This window comes from Drosophila rhopaloa, unplaced genomic scaffold (assembly GCF_018152115.1).
Source record: "Drosophila rhopaloa isolate 14029-0021.01 unplaced genomic scaffold, ASM1815211v1 contig_167, whole genome shotgun sequence".
Lineage (NCBI taxonomy): Eukaryota > Metazoa > Arthropoda > Insecta > Diptera > Drosophilidae > Drosophila > Drosophila rhopaloa.
In genome coordinates this window covers 1,310,819-1,333,700 of record NW_025335047.1, presented here as the reverse complement: position 1 = coordinate 1,333,700, position 22,882 = coordinate 1,310,819, and the positions used below count along the sequence as shown (strand labels likewise).

Sequence of the window (22,882 nt, the reverse complement as noted above, 5' to 3'; positions counted from 1 at the left end):
ATGAAAACCCAAGTTCTGGGCTCAATGTTGCGACTCTGGTAAGTAATTTTTCATTCACGAGAACGGAAGTTACTCGTTTGAGTAAATTCGAGACACGTGCCGCCATTAAGCGCGAAAACAAACAAATAAACATTTTGTTTGAACAGAAGTTCCATAAGGCCAGGATGAAAGATGGTAATTTTCGGTCATTTTTAATCACAAATACAAAGAGTTAAAATCGAAAATGACAAAACAATAGAAGGATCCGTATTAACAACATTTTGAATTAAAGATTTATCAAAAAAATATATTTTTAGGGACTTTTGACCAAATAATCATTTTTAATCAATTTTCGTTTATTAAAGAATGGTAGCTTAAGATATCCCATTCGCGAACTGAGTCATAAAATCATAAAAAAGCCATGGCAATCGTCATCTTCCTAATGAAAGAGTGATTTTTCGCAAAAGGTCAGGCATTTACATTGCGATTGCCCTAATGACAAACAATTGAAAATTGCATGTCCGGCAAGGAAGTCCAAGCGGGACTCAACGTCCAAGAAAGTCGGCATCCGAAAAAATTGCATTTTAATAATACAACCAGTGAGAACGCGATTAAATTCAGGCACTTTTTAATTTGAATTCCAATTACGGAATGTCACTCAGGTCGACTGGCTTACACACTACCTCTGCCACCTTTTATTCCATGCCCCACGAAAAGTTCACTGCTCTTGGAGGACGCAAAAACTTGGTAGAATAACTTACTAAGGTGCTTTGAAATTTCCATGGTTTTTCTGGTTTTCCAGTTGCAAGAAACTCCTTTTGAGAACCAACCTTTAAGAAAATTAGAGGGAGCTCAGCACTCAATCTAATTGTGGGTCACTCTGGGAGGTGCAATATTTGGAGAAGCAAAACCAACTGGAACTCGTAGGAAAACCCGAGCGATTGCCGACCATTTTGGTGATGTCATGGATTGCGTGCAGCGGAGCCGTCATCAATGGTCCCTCGGACTTGGGCAATTTTGTTGAAGAAGTTTTTGGCGCTTTTGGGCTACCATACGAAATGGTCGTAACCCATAATCAGTGCGGCTTAATCGTGTTCCACCCGCGGAGAGCCCCTAGACCTCCATCCCGAAACTATTTAGGAGGCATCTCCCCACCGACCACATTGCTTCGCTGGGCTGCATTGATTTTTTGTAGGAGCCCTTCAGCCCTGCGTTTTCGGGTTTATGGTCACCTCTGGAACTTTCACTTTTTGATGTGCGTAAATTTGCATATTTGTCGGACGTTATGGGGAGTGTACAGTGCCCAAACCTTTGGCCTGAACTCTGGGTGAATAATGAATAACGTCCGATGATGATGACGCCTTTGTTAATTAGTTTTTTCCTTCGCCTTTAGATAGGTCACTGAAATCGTCATGTTAATCCAAATTAAATGGATAGTTGTGGTTATTTTGCCATGAATACTGAGTTTACTTTTTAAAAACTACTTGTTTGAGAGCTGAGTTAATAGCCTCATCAAAGACATTTTATGGTCCTCCCATTGCGCACATGCATTTAGAAAGCTTTGTTAGAATCGTCAAACTATTTTTGCAGTTATTGCTTGAAATAAAAATATAGAAATTTGAAGTTAAAGGATTTATTTTTGACTATGGAAATATGAAAAATTCTGAGCTCAGATTTCTTTATTTTCTTCAATTAAAAATAGTCAAGTTATAGGTCATGTATAATTTCTTTGATAATGATCTTTAACTGTCCCATTAATTTGATTACAATTTTACTTTTGAGCCTCAGACTTGAAAACCTTATCAAGGCATTTAAAAGAATGTTTATTTTTGGACATTTATTTTTAATATTTCTCCGTAATATAAATCATGTAGGAGTAAAGGCTCCTCGACATCTCCCAAGCGTTGGAAATTGGCTTAAGTTGTATTATTTAATCCCCCCAAAGGATTCACAGCCTTAGGCAATGACGTCTAAACCTCACCACGCATGAGGTATTATAATAAGTTCGTGAGCTCTAGCATTTCGCAGTTATTTTTATGTTTTCAGTAGCTTGGAGCGGTTTCACTTCTGGCCAACATGACATGCGAATCGGGCTGTTCTTGGGGGCAGACCGAAAGTCCCCCAAAAGTGTCGCCCCATTGCTAAAATCAAGGTGTGCATTAACAAATGAACTTGAAGTAATCGTTATACGGCCTGGCACACATATATTTAGCATGCATTTAGCTGCACTTGGCTGGCAGTGTGGAGAGTGATAAATTGGGAAAGTCATGGAAAGGTTATTTGGTCAAGACTTGGCCAAGAGACAAGGCTACAACAAGTAGCCTGGCTATCGACGCTCTCGCCTTGCGAGGCATGCAACATTCGGGGGCAGGAGGTCCTTTGGTTCGGATGGTTTGGATGGTTCGGTGGTGTGTGCATGTCCAGGAACGCACGAAAACAAACTTGCATGCAGTGGCAGTCCACGGGTGTGTGTGTGTGTTCGCAATTAGACGTGGTTATAATATGGAATTAAGTCCCTTAAATTGGCACTTTTTCAAGAGCCCAATGCGGAATGGGTCTGGGCAGGACTTGGACTTGGACTCGGAGTTATAATCGGCAGAAATATGATGACCTCTAGGCATGAGTACACCCCAATGAGATTTCGTGAGAAAATTATATATCGCTGGGTCGGCCCTAGACGGCCCTAGAAATTCTACAGTCGCACTAATTAATCATCAGTTAAGACCAAAACATGACGACCAAATTGTTGAAAGGGAATTAGTTCTTTAATTACAGTGGTCTTTCGGTTGGGCAGAGGGGTTTTTCGGGGGAAAGCCCTCCAATTCGTTGCAGTCTCTGATTTGGTCTAAAGATTTCGTGAGTTTTCCATATAATTTTCCTGCTTGTTTTCCGTTTCTTTCCCGTGGCCAACAACATTTATCAATAATGTCAAGAAATAAATATCCGAAATAAATTTCGGACTTTGCCGCATGGAAAGTTGAATGGAGTGGACTGCCAGCTCACCTGAATAATAATTAAAGGAATTTATTTTTACATATAAATATAAATATTTCCCATTTCGTCTGACGCGGAGCCGTTGGACTTGCGTAAATGGTAAAAGTACTGTGGAATAAATCTTCGTCATTTTTTAATTTGAATGTAGAACATGGTAAAAGGCAACTAAAAACTTTTAATGAGAACGGAAGAAAATAAATAGTCCTTAAAGGTATTTTTTTTAACATCCTTAAAAAACATAGAACAGGAAATCATAGAAATTCTTTTAATTGTTAAGATCAGATAATAAGTCTCTAGAGATTTTATGGTATTACAGTAAAATATGCAGCTTTTTTAAAATTCCCATTATTCAGTTTGGATTGAACTTTTAAAACTATTAAACTATGCTGCTGGTATTAACAAAGTTTTACCCGCTTTTAATAATTAAGTTGATCCATTCCATTGTTCTTGGACCCAAAGTGAATCGTGTCCTAATTAGTTATATCCACCGATTTTCTTGAATATTTTCTGGAAAGCCTTTCCGTTTGTTGTGCGTGTGCGAAATGAATTCGGTGCGATGGCGCGCGTTTAGTTGAGGGAAAATTGTTTATGCTGTCGCAGCGATTAAAACAATCGTTTATAAGGCGATCGAGGCTGGAGATAAGGAGCAGTAGGGCTTGACATTTTCCGCAATCGGAAAAGCGCCGAAAATAAACGAAAGCAAGGAATTTGTGTAAGCAAATTGGCGAGTGTTCCATGTCCAAATTGACCTCAAAGTGTTCTCCTCGGGTGTAAATTATTGGCTTCGCTGGCAAAAGGGTTGTGTAGGCGTTTCGTGAGAGACAATGGCAGACATGGCCGAAAGTTTCGCATCCGTTTTCGGCTGTTCGATATGCATCAAAAAAGTAGATTTTCCAAATTGTTGGCGGGAGGGGGCGTGGCCTGCAACCTTTTTTTTTTGGGGCTGCACTCGAGAGTGGATAGTTGGAAAGTTAAAAGCAACAAGCCAGCCACTCATCTGGGCAATTCAGCAAACGTAATTAGGGCCATGCACCGCCCAACGAAAAATAATCATAAACAACGGCCAGAAGAAAAGAGAGAGAGTGGCGGAGAATAATGGCCAAAATAACTATTTGGCTTTGACTAACCGAGTTTTTGTTGTTTGTGGTGCGTGCTAATGTTACACTTTATTGTTGTGGCTGTTGCTCGACTCTGCGGGCCCCAAAAAGTAGGCTATGCAATGGCCGTATGCCTCTAATGCCTTCGTCATTATAATAGTGCCCACCCCCACACATACAACCGCCTACATGGGCCTCTGGAACAGGACGAGGGCGAGGACGAGAGCAGGACGAGGTCGCCCCGCCAGGAGCAACAATAAAAACAACTGCACGAAGGTGAGGCACCTGCGAAAATCCATCTTCGTTAACAAAACCCGCTCACGAAACAACGAAGCAGTCACAAGTGCGTTGGAGCGTTGGAGCTGACTTTCCATACGACCATACAAGTGCGGCCCAAAACTAAGCCCAAACTACTGCGGGTATTTCAAAATCTGCCCGGAGATTCATCCACCTCCTTCGCAGCGGAACACTAATGTAGTGGAATACCCTTCGCCGACTCGGGGGAGTCCTCCATTATGCATGCCGGTTTCTGTCCTGCCGGAATCGCATTTTATGGATGCCACGGAATCCGCGAAATTATTCAACCTCATCTGGAGTTGGATAGTGATAGTGCGTTAAATTAATGACAATTAATGCTTGTCGTCAGTTTGTTTATCTTTTTTGAGAACTTACGTTCTGCGTCACAAGAATCGATAATAAATTGAATATTCATTAAACCGGCATTTCTATTTCATTAAGTCGAAAACACAGTTATATTTTTTGCAAGATTTATTATCAAAACCAGGTCGCCCAGCAAAATTTAAGCAAATGCGAGTAACAATCTAATATAAGCAATAAATTAATTGTTGTTAGTGTTCAACAAACCAGAATTTTTATTTTATAAAGTCGACTAGAAAGTTAAAGAACTTTAGGTAGGCTATTTAGTTATAATACGTTTTTTAAAACATGAAATTCTGTGTTATTAAGTCAAAAATAAAATGTATGAACTTCTTAATTTAAAGAAAATAAATAAATTAATATAGTTGTTTTCATAAAACAAAACTGTGTTTTTAAATTATTAAAAATGCTTCCCTGTTTAGTCTATACAATATTTATTTAAAAATATATTTACATGGCATGTCCTTATATAACGTATACTTCAATTTAACCTTTATACTAAAGAAACATAAAATAACTTTAATATAATTGTCGTGGGTATAAAAAAGATTTTAAATGTAAAATATATATACAAATGTATGACTTATTTTTACATTTTATTTATAGGAATTGACTTTCAAAGAAATAATTTGGCTTTAAAGGGTATCTTAGAGCCGTCTCTGATTTGTCTTCAAGCTGGGAAAGGGGTTCGCTTCTTGGTGGAGCAGGTGAGATGGACGGGGGGGCAGGTGGAGATGGGTGGGTGGGGAGGCGGGTTTGGGGCTGGTGCGGTGCGCGAGCGCCAAGTCAGCAGCGACGTCGAACCAACTTAAGGTCCGTGTGCGCCGCGAATTCTTCACTTGCATTTCGAACGCGCAGGCGACTGGTTGGAGCTACCGTCTCAAGACCCATCGAGGAGTACCATACCGAATTCCCAGAGTATTGGAGATTTTTTGGAGTGACGCCTCCCGTGCGGTTTGTTTTGCTACGGACTTTCCACCAGAGCGGAAACAATTTCGGTGTGAAAATTTGCATAAAATTACCCCCGCGACGTCGACAAAGAAACGAAAAAGTTGAGGAAACCGATTTAAAGCCTTTCGGGCAGTTTTCAAGCTTGCAAAGTGCGTGCGAAACTCGTCGGGTCTTGTGAATTTATATAACACCCGAAAAAAAAACCACTTCCTCGGGGGTTTGGCTCAGTCTCGGCAAATCCCAAAACTCGATAAATCCCGACTCCAAAATGCAGCCCCTGAAGCGCTTCACACAATGCGGCAGCCTGACCATGCTCTTCGGCATCTTCATCATCCTCTTCGGGGTCAGTTCCACGGCACTAACCACTTTTGGCAAGACCAACAACCAGCCGCCGCCAACGCACGTTCCCATTGGTAAGAGCTCCGCGGGGTTGGTAATAAAAACCCTAATTAAAGTCAGGCTCAGCTGGGATTTCTAGTCGCAATTTGGGGTTTTTATTTAGTGCCTAACATAACTCTGCTGTAACTAATATTATTGCCTATAAAAACTATTTTTTTCAAGGCTATTCATAAAAGATCCAACAAGAAAAAGCAGCAATAGTTTAAAAGGATATACCAATAAAAAAGCGAATGTTGAAAAGTTTTCTGCATTAATCTTAAATATATAAAGTTTAACTTTATTGTGCAAATAAATCTCTAATTATAAGTATTCTACCCTAACTACAGAAGTCTCCAGATTTGCAGCTCTTGATAGGTTTATAAATCGTTTAAAAAGTCCGTCGGTACTGGGATTAGGATTAACTATTCGAAAGCCAACTTTTTCCTCAAAGTTTGAGAGATTTCCGTGTCGCTTAAATTTGATTTTTAGAGTAGATAAATATTTTCTGGGCTTTCCCAATAAACGTTAAGCCCACAGAGTATCTTACCTCTTAAATATGAATGACAACCAGTTAATCGCTAATTAAGACAGTCCAATTGTAACCTTACAAATAGACAACAAACAAGTTTGTCTGATCCAATCATTTGTCATTCGATTGACTTTGTGCCACCCATAAATAAATCGAATAATAATTACCCCAAAGAGTCAGCGATTGAATGACACGACACAGAACATGGAGCCCACTACTAGCACGAATCGGGAATTGATCAAACAAGTCACTCAAGTGCAATGACAACCCACGCTTTAGGAGTGGGCTCCTCGGGGTGGCAATGGTAATAGTAATGGTAGAGGTCTGTGATTGGAGTTGGCAAACAAGAGCGAATAGATAGGCCGACAAGCGATGATTTGTGCCAGCAAGGGACCAGGCGATAATCACACACAATTAGTTGGCAATTAGCTGAGCAAACCGACAACTAATTCGTCCTTATCCTGACTCGATCTCTTCCCTTTTCAGTCAAAGGACGCGAGTGCAGTGCCCACGATGACTGCACGGCAATAGATCGGACCAGCTGCGTCAAGGATCCCAGTGACTACAAGTTGCGTTGTCTCTGCGGCGATGACTCCGCTCCTTCGGCTGGCAACTGCCCGGATGTCCTTAAAGGTAATAGATTAGCACATATCATTTTAATATTTCCTACATATCAACATATACTTCAATTTTATTAGGACTTTTACCAACTAATATTTAGCCTAGCTATTGTAAATTATAATATAGATCTGGACAATTCTTTTTCAATTGTTGCTTAAGTAAGTTACTTAATTTAAAACTAAAAAATGTTTTGGTTTAAATAAGAATTTGATATTTAATTATTCTACAAGGTTGCTTTACATATTATTATATATATGTTTTTAAGGAAAATAAGACAACCTTAAGTCCAATCACATTTCAAAATTTGATTTTACATTTGTATTTTATAATAAAAGTAATTTGTAATTAAACTATGCATACTATTTTAGCAATTTTAAGATGGTTTTTTTTTGCAAAAATTCAAAATATTCTATAGTTTTTTAAGCCTTTTTCCATGCTCCTTTGGTTGGCTGCCTTTGTAAAGTCCTTTAGCTATTCCTGAAATAGAGCAGCCAACGAAACGTCAACTAATTGCTAAGACATGCACATTACATTTATTATTTAAGGGGCAGCTGCTTTCTTGGAGGCCTGCTCTGTGATGTGCCTGTGCCTCAAGTGGCATTCAGGTGATGTGTCCAAGGCGCCGCCTAAATGAGAATTAAACAAAGCATCCTGCCAGATGGATACTGGGTGTTGGTGCGGGTGTTCCGCTCCTCTTCACCATTTGCCTGCTTATTTATTTAGTTTTCGTGCGCAATTCACACTTGCTTCTAGGATCCTTGGGTCCTGTGCCCGCCATTGCTGGCCCTCCAGTCCAATCCTTACGGCATGCAGGACATTCTTTAGCTGGGCCAAAGGGCCAAAGGACCAAAGGACCGAAAGGCTATTGCGATGGCGGGGCTCTGGCTTTATGGCAGCGCAATGTCGATGCCGGATTTATGTTAGGATGTCGTGACTCCGACTGGGGAGCCAAACGAGGGCCCAAATGAGAAGCAAATGGTAATGGGAATCGCCGCAGTGCCAATTTGTGACATGCACAGCCCAGAAGAAATGCTATACGCGATATTTGCATGCACATGTCCGGAGTTTGGCATTGGCAACCATTCTCCGGCGGCAGAAACACTTTCCGGAGCCAATTATTAAACTTAGTTTGTGGTTGTCTTTTTTTAAGATTTTATAAGTATATATAAATCTATTTATGAAGAGACACTTAACATTTAATTTAGATGTTTGCTTAATTCTTACTTACAAAAACAATATGAACTTCCTCTGACAAATGTAAACCACGTGGCATTCTAATGTAAAATCAAACTTAATATTAATTATTTTATTCTACAAGGATAAATAATCTATTTTACTTACGTTCCGTCGATTAAAAAATATTTTTAGATCACACTTCTTAGCTTACTCGCTATCAATAACACAATAATCTCAATTTGCACATACATATACTTATTTCCTATTAAAAACACAAGTTTTTAGCACAAGGAAATTAAAAAGTGCACATATACTTCTTTCCCTGAGGTATAATCAATATAATCATAATAATTTTACTCAACTGCTGATTATCTAAATTATTTTGGGCATTCTTTGTTGTTGCAGGCCTGCGTCACAAGTGCAACAGCAACAACGACTGCGAGGACGGGATGGTGTGCCAGTTCGAGAATAGCAACCGCACCATCGGAGTGGCCAAGTTCATGTCCAGCAAGACCAAACTGTGCCTCTGCGACAATGACAACGGATATGTGGAGGACATCCTGCACGACATCTGCAGTGGCGGTAAATGAGCGTTCCTGCTTTGAGTATCCTTATTTAATGATTTCACATTTTATTTCCTAATAAATGGCTAATAATATGTATATAATATATTTTACCAGTGCACATGCTTTGTTTACATTTAAATTTATTTATTTTCTCCACCTCTGGCACACTTTTAGAACAGCCTTAACCAGTTTTCTTTGACTTACAGCCAATTTGCAAGGATTAGTGAGCTTCTTGGTCTCGATCTGTTCGCTTCTGGCGCCCTTTTTGGTATCCGCCCACATGCGAAAGCATTTCTAGAAGGCGACCGAAGGAGCTGGAAGTCGTAGTTTGGCGTTTATCTCCCCTAGTGATCCATCAAATGTGCCTCAGTGAAACCAACAGAAACAAAAACTCATCGCCCCCTCCCCCTTCCCCATCACATATGAACACAAAATGTACACTTCGAAAAACAAAAGAAAGTTAGATAAATACCGTTCAGTCGCCATTAGCCTAAAGGTCGTTCTATTGTATAAGTTTCATATGTACCACCGTCAAATTTATTCGCTTCTCACTAAAAGTTGCGTTATATACAATATACATAATAAATATATTATCTGATAAATGTTTTCTATATAGATCCCCTATCGACCTTAGTCAGTACTCTCTACACTAGTCAACCAGAAGAAACTTTAAAGTAAATGTTTGGCACCATTTTAATGTAATTTTATATGTGTGTACGTGTGTCCAAGAATAGCCAGGAAAACCTACAAATTATCTAAGGATAGGCAACTTTATTGCAGCACTGTGAATTCAGATCGCTTACATCGCAATTACAAATGTGAAACATTTTAGTTTTTGTATGTATTCCAGATAAATAGCTTTACAAGCTCACAGCCCACAATCAACGAAATTATATAAATAATCGTACAAAAAATCTATTCATACGTGAACAAATTTTTGAGGCTGCTGCAACATCGATTTCATCTCAAAGTTGCAAGGCCAGTTAAGAACTTTCCCATTAAAACCGTTTTCTTCGTAGCTGTTATCTATCGTACTATTTAATAAAAACCTTTTAAAAACCAAACGCTATTGTCTTTCATTTTCCGGGAAGCATTGACTGCTATCGTTAGTCAATAGTTTATTTAATTTAATGGGTAATTAATGGGATATTAAAAACAAGAAAGAAAGCAAACTTTTTCAAGCCGAAGTGTATATACTATAAATTTTCAAATCGTGCTGTTAGCTAAGTAAGTCACATCTAAATGATGCAGGAAATAAGTGGGATTATTTGTATTTCTATTTTGTATCATAATATCTGATTGGGTGTCAATTTAATGTGGATAAGAGTTTTTTATTTATACTTTTGTAGATAACTTAATATTTTTAGGAAAGCGTCAAATACAGCTTCACTATTGCGCGTGTTATGTCGTAGGCTATCCAGTGCCACTCAAACATGTAATCTCCCTCAGGAAAAGATAGAATTTTCGTTATTCGGTGATTAAAAAACTCCGTGGATAGTTTATCCACAATAATGTCGTGCTGAAAAAGAAAAAAACATTCAGTCAAAGTCAAAAATAATGTATTAGAGAAAGCCTTGCGCACATCGAAAGGGCAGGTGTGATTCATGTTGGAAGCACTCCTGAAGAACTCGTAAAAGTAGCTCATGGCTGGATTGGTCTTCTGGTTCTTCAAAAATTGACAGGCATCTACGCTTATATTGTACAGAAAGGGCCGGTAACCACTAAACTTCTTGTATAGTCCAAACTTAACCTGAAATATTAAAATTTAATTTGACTATGGTGCCAAATATACACATATCTCGAACTGCTAACCTTTACTTTAGTAATGGGAACTTTGTGGAGTATGATTTTTGTCGAAATATACTTGTACGATCGATTTACAGCCTTCAGGGTGCAATATTCGAATTCGGAAAAGTCTGTGTCCAAAGAGTGACACTTAAAGTTTGTAAACTCGGTTCGCGAAGAAATCTAAAAGAACGTTGCATTTAAAATTTAAACCAAATTTTTGAATTCACTGACCAGTTTGAGAACGGACAACATCATCAGTAAACGAATCGAAAACGCGTACATTGTATAATATCGATTGACCCATGTGAACTAAATGCTTTTAGTGAGTAATTTTGAAATGAAGATCAAAGGGCTATTAATTCTCTTCAAAAGAATTTAATGAGTAAATAATGGCTTAGTCAATATTAGTTGCTTTAAACCCATCAGTGGAATTTGATTGTTATCTGGAATCTTGATTTACCGCGAGTTTTACAACTCCTCTTAGCGGCCTACAAATGCGTGATACATGAAGCATTAACTGCTGTCGTTTGTCAATAGTTTATTTTATTTAATGGGTAAGATATATTAAAAACAAGAAAGAAAGCCAAATTTTTCAAGCCGAATTTTATATACTATAAATTTTTAAATATTGCTGATAGTTAAGTAAGTCACATCTAAATGATGCAGATAATAAGTGGGATTATTTTTATTTCCTATTTTGTATTAAGTAAATAAGTTAATATATTTAGGAAAGCGTCCAATACATCTTCACTATTGCGCGTGTTATGTCGTAGGCTATCCAGTGCATCTCAAACATGTAATCTCCATCCGGAAAGGATAGAATATTCGTAAATCGGTGATTTAAAACATCAGTGGATAGTTTATCCAGAATTAGATCGTGCTGGAAAAGAAAAGACATTCTATGAAAGTCAAGAATAGAGTATCAAAAAAAGGCTTGCACACATCGTAAGGGCAGGTGTGATTCATGTTGGAAGCACTCCTGAAGAGCTCGTAAAAGTAGCTTGCGACTGGATTGCTCTTCTGGTTCTTCAAAAATTGACAGGCATCTACGCTTATATTGTACAGAAAGGGCCGGTAACCACTAAACTTCTTGTAGAGTCCAAACTTAACCTGAAATATTAACATTTAAGTTCACTATGGTGACACTTATTCATATCTTAAAATGCTTACCTTTACTTTAGTAATGGGAACTTTGTGGAGTATGATTTTTGTCGAAAGATACTTGTACGATCGATTTACAGCCTTCAGGGTGCAATATTCGAATTCGGAAAAGTCTGTGTCCAAGGAGTGACACTTAAAGTTTGTAAACTCGGCTCGCGAAGAAATCTGAAAGAACGTTGCATTTAAAATTTTAACCATATATTTGAATTCACTGACCAGCTTGAGAACGGACAACATCAGTAGTAAACGAATCAAAAACGCGTACATTGTATTGTATCGATTGACCCATGTGAACTAAATGCTTTTAGTTGGTAATTATTGAAATAAAGCTATTTGTTTTCATTTTTTCTCGAAAAGCTATTAATTCTCTTCAAAAGAATTTAATGAGTAAATAATGGCTTAGTCAATATTATCATCAGTGGAATATTTTTGTTTTCTGTAATCTTGATTTACTCCTCTTAAAATAAATACATCGTGATTTTAGCGGCCTACAAATGCATGATACGGATATGATATCTATGTCAGACACCAAGGATAAATGGCATGTAATGTGGTGTAACTACCGACTATAAAATCCGTTTAACTGCATTTTCAGCAATCTCAGGCGATCAGTTATCCAACCTTAATCGATTAAATGCTCGGCATTGATTATAAATTGATTGGCGTATACTTAATGCAGCGCAAAGTTATCAATATGTTAACAAGTTGGGTATTTTGTAATGCCAACACCTTTCGCTGTCCCCCATTCGCCGATTACTTTCGGATTCCTCACACCCAGAGAAATGGGGAAAGAGAAGGAGGCCGAGAAAGAGAAAGGGAAAGAGAGGAGAGAGCAGAGAAATGTGGAAACTGTGCGAAAGCTCGCTGTCCAAAGCTCGACTCTCGTATCACAAAAACAAACACAGTTACACGATCGGCTTGGCTTGCGAGAGGTGACAACTTTCGAGGGCTTTCAAAACCGACGGCAGTTCCGTTTAAAGATCTGAAACAGCAGTAACGCCTATTTACACAACCGATTCGGCTGTGCGATCCGCAAGATCGTCGAGAAAAATCCAATCCAAGATACATTTCGCGTGTGTGCAAATATAACTTTAACTTACCATTTTTATGGGTGCATTTCGGCTGTGATTTGCATCCAAATTTGGCATCCGCCAAAAACTCTGAAAGTAGTGCCATATAAATATTCACGAATTGCAAATCAAACTATTATTATTAGAACGCACAGACAATGAAGAACTGAAGGGGACAAAATTGAATTTTTGAGGTGTGCGACGCGCGCCAAAGTCAAAGCCAACAAAATCACATTTCCGGTGGCCACAAATCGTTTGAGCCAAATTCAATAGAGAATAGAAAAAACGCAGGCCAGAGGCATTCCAATTGTAATTGGGCTATTTGCGCCCCCTCAACCGCCGCCAGAGGTAAGCCCATCCACATATTTCTCGTCTGACATCAGATACTGACACTCGCAGAGTTATGGAGACACCGACTTTCAGGGCAAACAAAAAGATTTGACAGTGAAAATTCCCATTCCGAAAGTTGTAAATCCTATTGCGGTTGTCTTTTGCTTTTAGAGTCTGCTTATTGGCCAACCCATTGACGCATTTAATCGGTCGATTAACATTTAACACTAAACGATTACTAATTTGTTTATGACTCCCTCAAAGCCATAGCCATATGCTAATTGGCATTATTGGTTGCCAAAAAGAGTTGCTAATTTTATGATATCCTCAATGAAGTGTCAATTAAATGATTCATTGTGACTTATTTTCGTTAGTTCGTTGTGAGTTTATTTTGATATTTTGCAAACCGAATTAGCTTGGTATTTACCTAGTATTGAGTCGCAGTTTAGCTGCCCCAATATTGCATTTCAGAGATTGGAACGTGGTAATTGTTTAAGGGCCAAGACATGCGAACGCGGCAGTGGAAATTCGTCAATAGGTTACGTGACTTCAACGCGAGAACCTGTTCAGAGCGGAGGTTTTCTAAATTGGGTGGCTAACTATCCCCAACATGCAATGGTAGTTCGTCTCTAGCCTTTTGTAAGTGTTTAGGAACCTCAATACCTTCTATAAGACTAAAGAACCTTTTTGAAGGACTTAAAGATTTCACGAATAATTTCTTTACTCATTAAATAATGTATAAAAACCATCTTAAACCTCTAGAAAGTATTGTTTTTATTCCCTCATAACACCTTATTTTAAAAGAGATATACATCAGGTTTTCCTCATTTATTAATTCTGATTCTTTTCGAAATATTCTGAAGAGCTCTCTATGCTTAAATTCTTATGGATTGCGGCTTGAACTGGTTTAGATTGGTTTTAATCACCTCAGACGTAAGCGTCGCTTAAACATCTTAAACGCTTAAAAATATTTGGATGAATAGATAAGATTCCGCACAGATTCCGCATCTCTTTTTCTTTGATGCGTAATCGTAGGGGAAACGCGTTTTGCATAAAAATCGCCAACTTATCAAACCGCGCGCCATCAAATATAAACCAAGTCATAAATATTCAAAACAAACAAAAGCCGGTAGCAGTTCTCCCCCTGAAACCATTAAACTTGAAAACGAATGGGTGGACCAAGTCTGATCGACGTCTAATGTAGATGATGAAACCCGTTTCATGCGATTACAAATTTTAAGTTTATTTACCATGCAATTAATCACACTTTTAATCAAATAAAATTGAACTAAGGTGGAAATCATAATTGTTATATGTAGCTGGTTCTTCAATTGAATTAGTTTGTTTAACTTTAAAAGTACAAGGCACCTTTCCTATGGGTTTCTAGAGTTCATAGTAAATATACTGCAAACAGAATTGGTCAGATCCAATTCGCATGACTTAAACAATTAAGCTATTTATGGCTAAAAAGAAATTCAATAGGCTTAGTGAATGACAAGAATCTGCTAAGTATTTAGGAAATATAAAATTAGCATATTATTTGAAATCGCACATTAAAATAATTGCCGATCTTTAGAATTATTTGACAAGCTCAACGTAAACTGTTTCTAATTTGCATGATCACGTTTCGCTGTTAAGTAGAGAGTCGTTGCCACTTAAGCCCTTTTAATAGTTACAAATATTTATGGGCAGTCAATAAATCAAGAAGCTGTCTGGGCTTCGAAAGTTGTCTGTTTAAAGTTGTCCGAATAATTTGCCCGTGATGATTGTAAGTTATCTAAACTAAAACAAATGTCTCTGCAAATGGAGCAACATGTTGTATACGTGATTTTCTTGCGATAAGCTGCAAGTGTGCAAATTCGAACCATATCTCCCTTGTACCGGGCTAAATACAGCTTTCGGAAATAATAGAGCCACGAATAGAGCCAGAAACAGTCCAATCCAAAAAACCAAAACAAACCAAACGCATTTCATTGAAATGGACGACAGTTCGTTGTTCGAATTCGTTGTGATTGTACGGCGATCGACCACGCCCACTGTTGTGCGCTACGCCCTTTCTGGGGATTCGGCAGTCATGCGAAATATATTTTGCAATTGGCCCTGTAATTTGAGGCGAGTAAAAACAAACCGCTTAAAAGCAGCAAAAACGAAAACGAAAATAGCAAATGTAATTGAACAATTAATTGAACAGTTGTGCTTCCTGTTTGGAGGGCTTTATTAACTGGATTATGAGCTGATCAAAAATGAGGAGCACCTTGGGAATTTGTTTGTTTTGCAAACACATTTCAGAGGCCAAAGGTCACACACCTGATGGGTGGCAAAGTTCGTACACCTGCACTTGGAGCTAAATATGTGTAATATTTAAGTGCGTTTGAGCAAACTTCCATTAAATACAATTATTTTGTTAAGGAAGTTTTAATTTGATGGCAATTAGCAAACAATCTCACAGCCAATTGACTTACACGCCCACATTTCTCTCACTTTCTAAGTGTGTGCTTAAATAGTTAAAAATAAACCAAAAACAAAGGGGAACGCCTTCGGATCGTATGTATATATATAGAAGACTTTCGTTGTCGTTTGACATCATCCAAAATTAGCTGATATTTCGACAGCTGGGGAAGGAGAACTCCCCCAAGTTCACAGTCTTGCAGATCATTTGTGTCTGATCCAAACCGGTTACCGGCATCATGACGTATTTGCTGGACAACAAATTATACCATTATGCCACCTGACTGATAGTGTTCAAGTCATTGGACTGCGTTTAGGAAACAAAATGCACAACAAAAAGTCACAACAAAAAGCCACAAAAAAAGCCCCAAACATAAAGTGGTTTGAAAACGTGTAAGGGAGTTGAAGACATTCAGTGTCGACTTGGGAGATACTCAGTGAAATATTTAAATTCCCAAAAACACTTTCAAGCGAAACACTTTTTATGCGATAATTGTTTTTATTAAAAATTATATGAGTGCTAACTAATATCATTAGAAATATAAAACCCATTTATATGCAACTTATTTGTCATTCCAAACTTATGATAGCCTTATAAACCCCTCAAAAAGTGGTTGTCGAAAACATAACCGCTTGCTTCTCCGTTTTTAAACTTGGCCGGGCTATAAAGACACTGATATTTATGGCCTTTTATCACACACAGTCCGACTCAATTAATTTAAATAATTCCATTTGTCACAGCATCAGCTGTCTAGGAAGCTTTTTGGCGTATTCGCTTGATTTTAGATGTTCGTCTGAATTCCAAGTGCAATGCCCAAACAAATGCCGTAAATTATCTGTTTTATAGTCACACGTTAAGGCCTTTAGTATAGAAAGTTTCGATCTAAGACTATACATTTCCACCACATTTTATCTCGCAACATTTGGAATGCATTTCGAGCATTTACGAATTAATATTTCAAGGAGGTAACGCTCAACTTATTCCGATTTCCATAGAAAACCAATTCGACCCCAAGCTGTCACTAAGACGTGCATTTAAATATTTATTTACCCATGACATTTTTTGGTATCGGCTTTTATTTGTGTAGGGTCTCTGTTGATATAGTGTCAAGTTCATCTAGAAATATTCAGAATACTTGCAAAAACTATTTGTGGTATGGGCTTTGACGAGGCTCAGATTATGTTTCGATATTGAAAGCCCCGGGAATGTGGAAAAAAAGGAGTTAGAAGATAAATTTATTTCCTTAAATGCCAACCAAATTTGGCAATTTCAAATTAATGATTGTTACATCTGGGAAATTAATACAAGTCGCGGGAGTTAGGGTTAATTCAATTAGCAGTTCCGAGTGCTTAGTACCTCATTTATTTTAATTAAAAATGTATTTTTAAATGTAATCGCATTTAAATAAAAGGTTTGTTTCAAACCAAATCGATTAATGAATGCAATGCCAATGTGCAACTCTTGGTCACGCATTTGAAGAGTGACTTCGTCTGCAGCTGAGTGGTCCGGTCGGATCTGGTTTGGGTCAGATCTTAACACCTGGCCCAAATGAGAGGTGGTAACCCCCGACTAGAAACTGCTTGGAAACAAAAGAAGCGATATCTACCTGCCGCTGCATTGAATGGAAAATTTTCCCCTTAAAAAAGTCCCAGATATTAATGTATCCAGTCGGTTCCCGAAATCTGGGTAACTTTCCATTCCCCTTACTTCGAAATATCAGGCATACATAATAATAATAAACAACCAGAGAGCTCAGTTCACGTGTTGGCCGAATGATCCCTAAAATGCCGAGCGAAACAAATAATTGCAGACTAATACGAAAAGAATTTACAACTTCCTTTCTTTGTGCCACTCAATGAGCCACTACGACATAAAAAAAAGAAATTAGAGACCTGGGTAGTGAGTGCTCGAAAGAGAGAAACGAAACCCGCTGTGGGAACCCTCGGTTTTTCTCATTTCCCTTCGTCGGATTATCAGTTTCACAGGTGATCATCCCGGCCATCCAAACAGAAACCAACACAATAACAAGCCAGATTGAGACCCGAAACTGAGGCCCGACTCGAAAATAGTTAGCAAACTCGACGAAGACGAGACGACGAGAACAATAACAGCGGAACGACAACAAAGTTTTGATTTTTATAAAAGACAAGGTTCGCATCGAGCACAAAACAGTTTCGTTCGAAACGCAGCCGTGTGAAGAGCCAAGCGACCAGAACCGACCGTTCAAACAACGAGCATCTTTCAGATACTTTCATGGACAGATATATATTGTATCTAGCAGTCCGTGTAATATACCCGCCCCTATGAGTGCCACCACACATTAGATCTAGTGTCACCTGGTGCCATTACTGTGCGGGAACCCCGATTAACTTGTACTTCGTACGCAGTGTTTGTTTTGATTCGCTGCCACCCCCGGACCGAAAATGAAGTCCAATCCGGCCGCGGACCACGTTTACTTCAACGACGGCTTCAAGTGCTCCACGATCAGCATGAGCACCAACCTCCCGGAACCCAACGGGAGTAGCAACAGCGTGGGATCGCAGGGATCCAAGGAGTTTATCCGTAAGTTCCCAGAGCAAAATACTACGCTTCGTTGAAATATCCAAATCCAAAAGGCCAATATTTCGAAAGACAAACCTCAAAGAGGGCCGATTATACTAATTTTTAAATGCAAACTCATTTCTGTGAAGTAAAGTCATTTGAAAGTAACTTAATAGGAAGAGTTAGATGTTTATATCCGCTATAATATATTTAAAAAGTCACACTGACTTCTAACAATGAATTTTAGTTTAAGATTAAAAATTAAACAGTTGACCAAAGGGCTCAATAATAGTTATTTATTTTTGTAATTTAATGGTCTATCAAGTAAAATTAATTAAATTTTTTATGAGTCTTAGCAATTTTAACATTTAACTAGTCAATTAGGAACTGTAAAGTCAAATTAAAGTAGTTGTTATATGGCAAATACATTAGTGATTTCCCTTAATCACGAATGGAAGTAGTACTTTTCAAGCTACTTAATTTAAAAGAAACTTAGGTCGCAAACAATTTAATTTCATAATTAGTTCCCTGTTGGCTGCAATTAAAATAGTGGAATTCAGAAAATGCTTCTGGCAAGCAAAAAACGGGGCATCAAGTATACGCCCCGTTCCCCCACTCGGAGATAAATGCAATTGTTTTTCACGTTTTCTCAGCTGCTAAGCTTTTTCTTAGGCCTTGGCAATGAAATTCTCGTAGATCAGAATGAAAAACTCAAGCAATTACAATACCTGAAAGCAAACAGATACAATTTGCGATGGTGGGAAAAAGCAGAAGCCATGGTTTGCTCGCTAGTACGTGATTATGAATCAGAACTGCTACCGTAGTCATTTTAGCCATTTACTTAAATCTCTTTTGACTTCCACCATATCTGACCACTTTCGTTGTGACCTTTTCAGTGACGGAGGACGGCAAGAAGGTGAAGCCACCGCTGAGCACGTTCGACTGCACCAGAAGTTGGCTGCAGGACTGCCAACGACGCACCTTCAACCGCAAGACCCTCCACAAAAGACTGCCGATCCTCGGATGGCTCCCCAAATACAACAGCCAGGATGCAGTGGGCGACCTGGTGGCGGGCATCACCGTGGGCCTCACCGTGATCCCCCAGGCGCTGGCCTACGCGGGCATTGCCGGACTACCCGTAGCCGTGAGTAGAAAATAATTCTATCTAGTAATGGAAATTAATATAATATTAAAGTCTATAAAAGATAGTAATTTAAAGGGGGACTTCTTAACATCTTCTTAATATTTTCTAAAAATATTTTAAGTGTGCAAGCTCATAAAAATTCAATTAATAATTATTAGTGTGGGGACTTCTTAATATCTACTTAATATTTTTTAAATATATTCTAAGTGTGCAAGCTTATAAAAATTCAGACTAATTTGTTAATTGTGTTTGCTATAAGTAGAAAGTAGTAGTATAAATTTTACGAAAATTAGCCGCTAGTCAAAACATACAATTAATCCTGTTGATTTCCTTTATTTCAGTATGGTCTTTATGCCTCATTCCTGGGCTGCTTCGTGTACATATTCCTTGGCAGCTGCAAGGATGTGCCCATGGGTCCTTCGGCGATAGTGGCCCTACTCACCTACCAGGCTGCCCAGGGATCGTGGCAGAAGTCGGTGCTCCTGTGCCTGCTCAGTGGGATTGTGGAGCTGCTGATGGGCCTCTTTGGGCTGGGCTTCCTCATTGACTTTGTCTCCGGGCCCGTGTCCTCCGGCTTCACCTCCGCCGTCTCGCTGATCATCCTCACCTCGCAGATCCAGAGTGTGCTGGGCATCACGGCCAAGGGCAACACCTTCGTGGAGATCTGGACGCAGGTCTTCCACAACATCGGGGACACGCGGGCAGGTGACACGGTGCTGGGACTCACCTGCATCGTGGTCCTGCTGCTCATGCGCAGTCTCTCCTCCTGCCGCATTGGACCCTCGGACGAGAAGGAGTGCTCGTCTGTCCAGCGAGCCGTGAACAAGATCCTTTGGATCGTGGGCACTGCCCGGAATGCCATCCTGGTGGTGGTCTGCTGCCTCATGGGCTACCTGCTGCACAGCGAGGAGCACGGAGCTCCCTTCCGGGTGGTGGGCGACATCCCACCTGGTCTGCCCAGTGTCCAGCTGCCACCCACCTCGCTGAGTGCGAATGAGACGAGCAGCGGAGTGGCCCAGGGCTTCGTGGAGATGGTGCACAGCATGGGCTCTGGCCTGGTGGTGATTCCCCTGATCTCGCTCATGGAAAACATAGCCATCTGCAAGGCCTTCGGTGAGTTATTTACTAACCCAAATCACACCAAGTTTCTCACTGACGAACGATCCCTTTAGCTAATGGCAAGACGGTGGATGCCTCCCAGGAGCTGATTGCCATTGGAACGGCCAACATCTTCAACAGCTTCGTCCAGGGCTTCCCGGGCACTGGAGCCCTCAGTCGGGGAGCAGTCAATAATGCGAGCGGAGTGCGGACGCCCCTGAGCAATATCTACTCTGGTGGTCTGGTGATGATTGCCCTGCTCTTCCTCACCCCCTATTTCTACTTCATCCCGCGTCCCACTCTCGCAGCCATCATTATATCCGCAGTGGTGTTCATGATCGAAGTCAAGGTGGTCAAGCCCATGTGGAGATCGAAAAGTGAGTGAGTCGATGAAGGAAAAGCAGACTTATACTTATGTGCATCTCTATAACCTCACAGAAAGCGATCTGGTTCCTGGAGTTGGAACGTTTGTGGCCTGTCTCGTCTTGCCTCTGGAGTGGGGCATCCTCATCGGAGTGGGACTCAACGTCATCTTCATCCTCTACCACGCAGCGCGTCCCAAGCTGACCACCGAGCTCCTGACCACTCAGTCGGGCGTGGAGTACTCCATGATCACCCCCGATCGATGCCTCATCTTTCCCTCCGTGGATTACGTGAGGAACCTGGTCAACAAGCAGTCCATTCGACAAAACGTGCCAGTGGTCATAGATGCCTCGCATGTCTATGGGGCTGACTTCACGACGGCCACCGTGATAGACTCGCTGATCAGCGACTTCCATCAGCGGGGACAGCTGCTCTTCTTCTACAACCTCAAGCCGAGTATCTGCTCCATTTTCGAGCAGGTGTCGGCGGCTCAGTTCGTGGTCTACTACCAGGAACAGCAGTTGGACGAGCTGCTGAAGGAGCGGCACTACGTACAGAAACGCCTGGAGACGGCATGAGCTCCTCCGCCTCAACACGTGATACTTCTAGATTAGAATAAGTGTTTGCTGTAGTTATTTATGGTATTGTAAATAGATCGAGAACAAAGTGTGTAGTATTATCCAGAGCACGAACACTATTAGATTTTGTAAGCCAACCAAATAAATGTAAATCTCAATTAATGAAAAAACCGAAACAAAGAAGATGAAACGTTTTATTGATTTGACGATTAGAGAGGGGTAAATGAAAGAGTAAATCCATACTTAAATTCTCTTGTTGTTCTTTTCCATAAATAAACCTAAATGTTACTTTGAGGAGGATACTTACTCCGTATAATTTATTACAACATGTAATTGATGCGCAGATCATGGTATTAACGGAAAAATTTTTTAAATTGAAATGCCTGCGAACCTTACAGCACTTGTAATGGTCGCTAGACAGCACTGCCCAACTATCGAAAAACAAACGATAGTTAAGCGATGTATTCAGTGCTGTAGGGTTTCTCAATTCATTGCATTGCACAGCACTGGACAATTTCTCACGTGTAGCCAGTTTACAATTTGTTTTTCCCTGATTTCGGCTCTAATTAACTTAAAATGAAACGCCTGAGTGACGAACGTGCCAAGATCCTGTTCGAGCACCTGTCCAAATAGTGGGTAACCCGAAATTATGGTAAAAATCCAACTAACAAGTGTACTTCCAGCATTGGCACGAATGTGAAGCAGTTGATCGACCGTCCGGATGGAACCTATTGCTTTCGGGAGCACCGGGATCGGGTGTACTACGTCTCCGAGAGGATCCTGAAGCTGAGCGAGTGCTTTGGCTACAAGCAGCTGGTGTGCGTGGGCACCTGCTTCGGCAAGTTCTCCAAGACCAACAAACTGAAGTTCCACATCACGGCGCTGTACTATTTGGCGCCCTACGCCCAGTACAAAGTGTGGGTGAAACCCTCCTTCGAACAGCAGTTCCTCTACGGCAACCACATCCCCAAAACTGGACTCGGTCGCATCACGGAGAACGCCGGGCAGTACCAGGGCGTGGTGGTCTACTCCATGAACGATCTGCCTCTCGGATTCGGAGTCCTGGCCCGTTCCACAACGGATTGCAAGACCGCCGATCCCATGACCACCGTCTGCTTCCACCAATCGGACATAGGCGAATACATTCGCGCCGAGGACACGCTGTTTTAGATCACTAGATGCTAAGTTTTTACATGTTTTATAGCAATAACCATGTTTAGGTAAATAATAAGTATGCTGAGAAAAACAGATTGATTCGGATTGCTTAATTGAAGTTATGGGACTGATAAATCAATCGGAGATTTGGAAATATAATGCCTGTTTCTCTATTGCCTGAACGATTTTCCTATCCAACAAAAACCCAGCTCATAATTAAATGAAACATATCTTGTGTTTTTTGTTTGCTGTATAAT

The 22,882-nt window shown here is 40.0% G+C and overlaps 5 protein-coding genes across 5 annotated transcripts; 3 read left to right on the top strand and 2 right to left on the bottom strand.

Annotated features, from left to right (window-relative positions):
• Window positions 1-5,585: 5,585 nt before the first annotated feature.
• Window positions 5,586-10,003, top strand: LOC108046537. Its single transcript, XM_017126250.2, has 4 exons — window positions 5,586-6,091; window positions 7,072-7,218; window positions 8,788-8,964; window positions 9,155-10,003. Exons 1-4 carry the CDS (start codon window positions 5,947-5,949, stop codon window positions 9,244-9,246), a joined length of 561 nt encoding a protein of 186 aa, XP_016981739.1. The 5' UTR covers window positions 5,586-5,946; the 3' UTR covers window positions 9,247-10,003.
• A 308-nt stretch (window positions 10,004-10,311) lies between these two features.
• Window positions 10,312-11,024, bottom strand: LOC108046529. The gene is made up of 4 exons (XM_017126241.2): window positions 10,968-11,024; window positions 10,761-10,916; window positions 10,531-10,698; window positions 10,312-10,467 (listed from the first exon to the last, which is right to left on the bottom strand). The coding sequence occupies exons 1-4, from the start codon at window positions 11,016-11,018 to the stop codon at window positions 10,312-10,314; spliced, it is 531 nt and encodes a 176-aa protein (XP_016981730.2). The 5' UTR covers window positions 11,019-11,024.
• Window positions 11,025-11,460: 436 nt separating this feature from the next.
• On the bottom strand, window positions 11,461-12,168 carry LOC108046564. The gene is made up of 4 exons (XM_017126349.2): window positions 12,114-12,168; window positions 11,907-12,062; window positions 11,679-11,846; window positions 11,461-11,616 (listed from the first exon to the last, which is right to left on the bottom strand). The coding sequence occupies exons 1-4, from the start codon at window positions 12,162-12,164 to the stop codon at window positions 11,461-11,463; spliced, it is 531 nt and encodes a 176-aa protein (XP_016981838.2). The 5' UTR covers window positions 12,165-12,168.
• A 5,651-nt stretch (window positions 12,169-17,819) lies between these two features.
• Window positions 17,820-21,653, top strand: LOC108046661 (sodium-independent sulfate anion transporter). Its single transcript, XM_017126500.2, has 5 exons — window positions 17,820-18,308; window positions 19,184-19,431; window positions 19,773-20,544; window positions 20,604-20,906; window positions 20,968-21,653. Exons 1-5 carry the CDS (start codon window positions 18,170-18,172, stop codon window positions 21,468-21,470), a joined length of 1,965 nt encoding a protein of 654 aa, XP_016981989.1. The 5' UTR covers window positions 17,820-18,169; the 3' UTR covers window positions 21,471-21,653.
• A 303-nt stretch (window positions 21,654-21,956) lies between these two features.
• Window positions 21,957-22,720, top strand: LOC108046639 (60S ribosome subunit biogenesis protein NIP7 homolog). Its single transcript, XM_017126468.2, has 2 exons — window positions 21,957-22,102; window positions 22,154-22,720. The coding sequence occupies exons 1-2, from the start codon at window positions 22,047-22,049 to the stop codon at window positions 22,638-22,640; spliced, it is 543 nt and encodes a 180-aa protein (XP_016981957.1). The 5' UTR covers window positions 21,957-22,046; the 3' UTR covers window positions 22,641-22,720.
• Window positions 22,721-22,882: the final 162 nt, after the last annotated feature.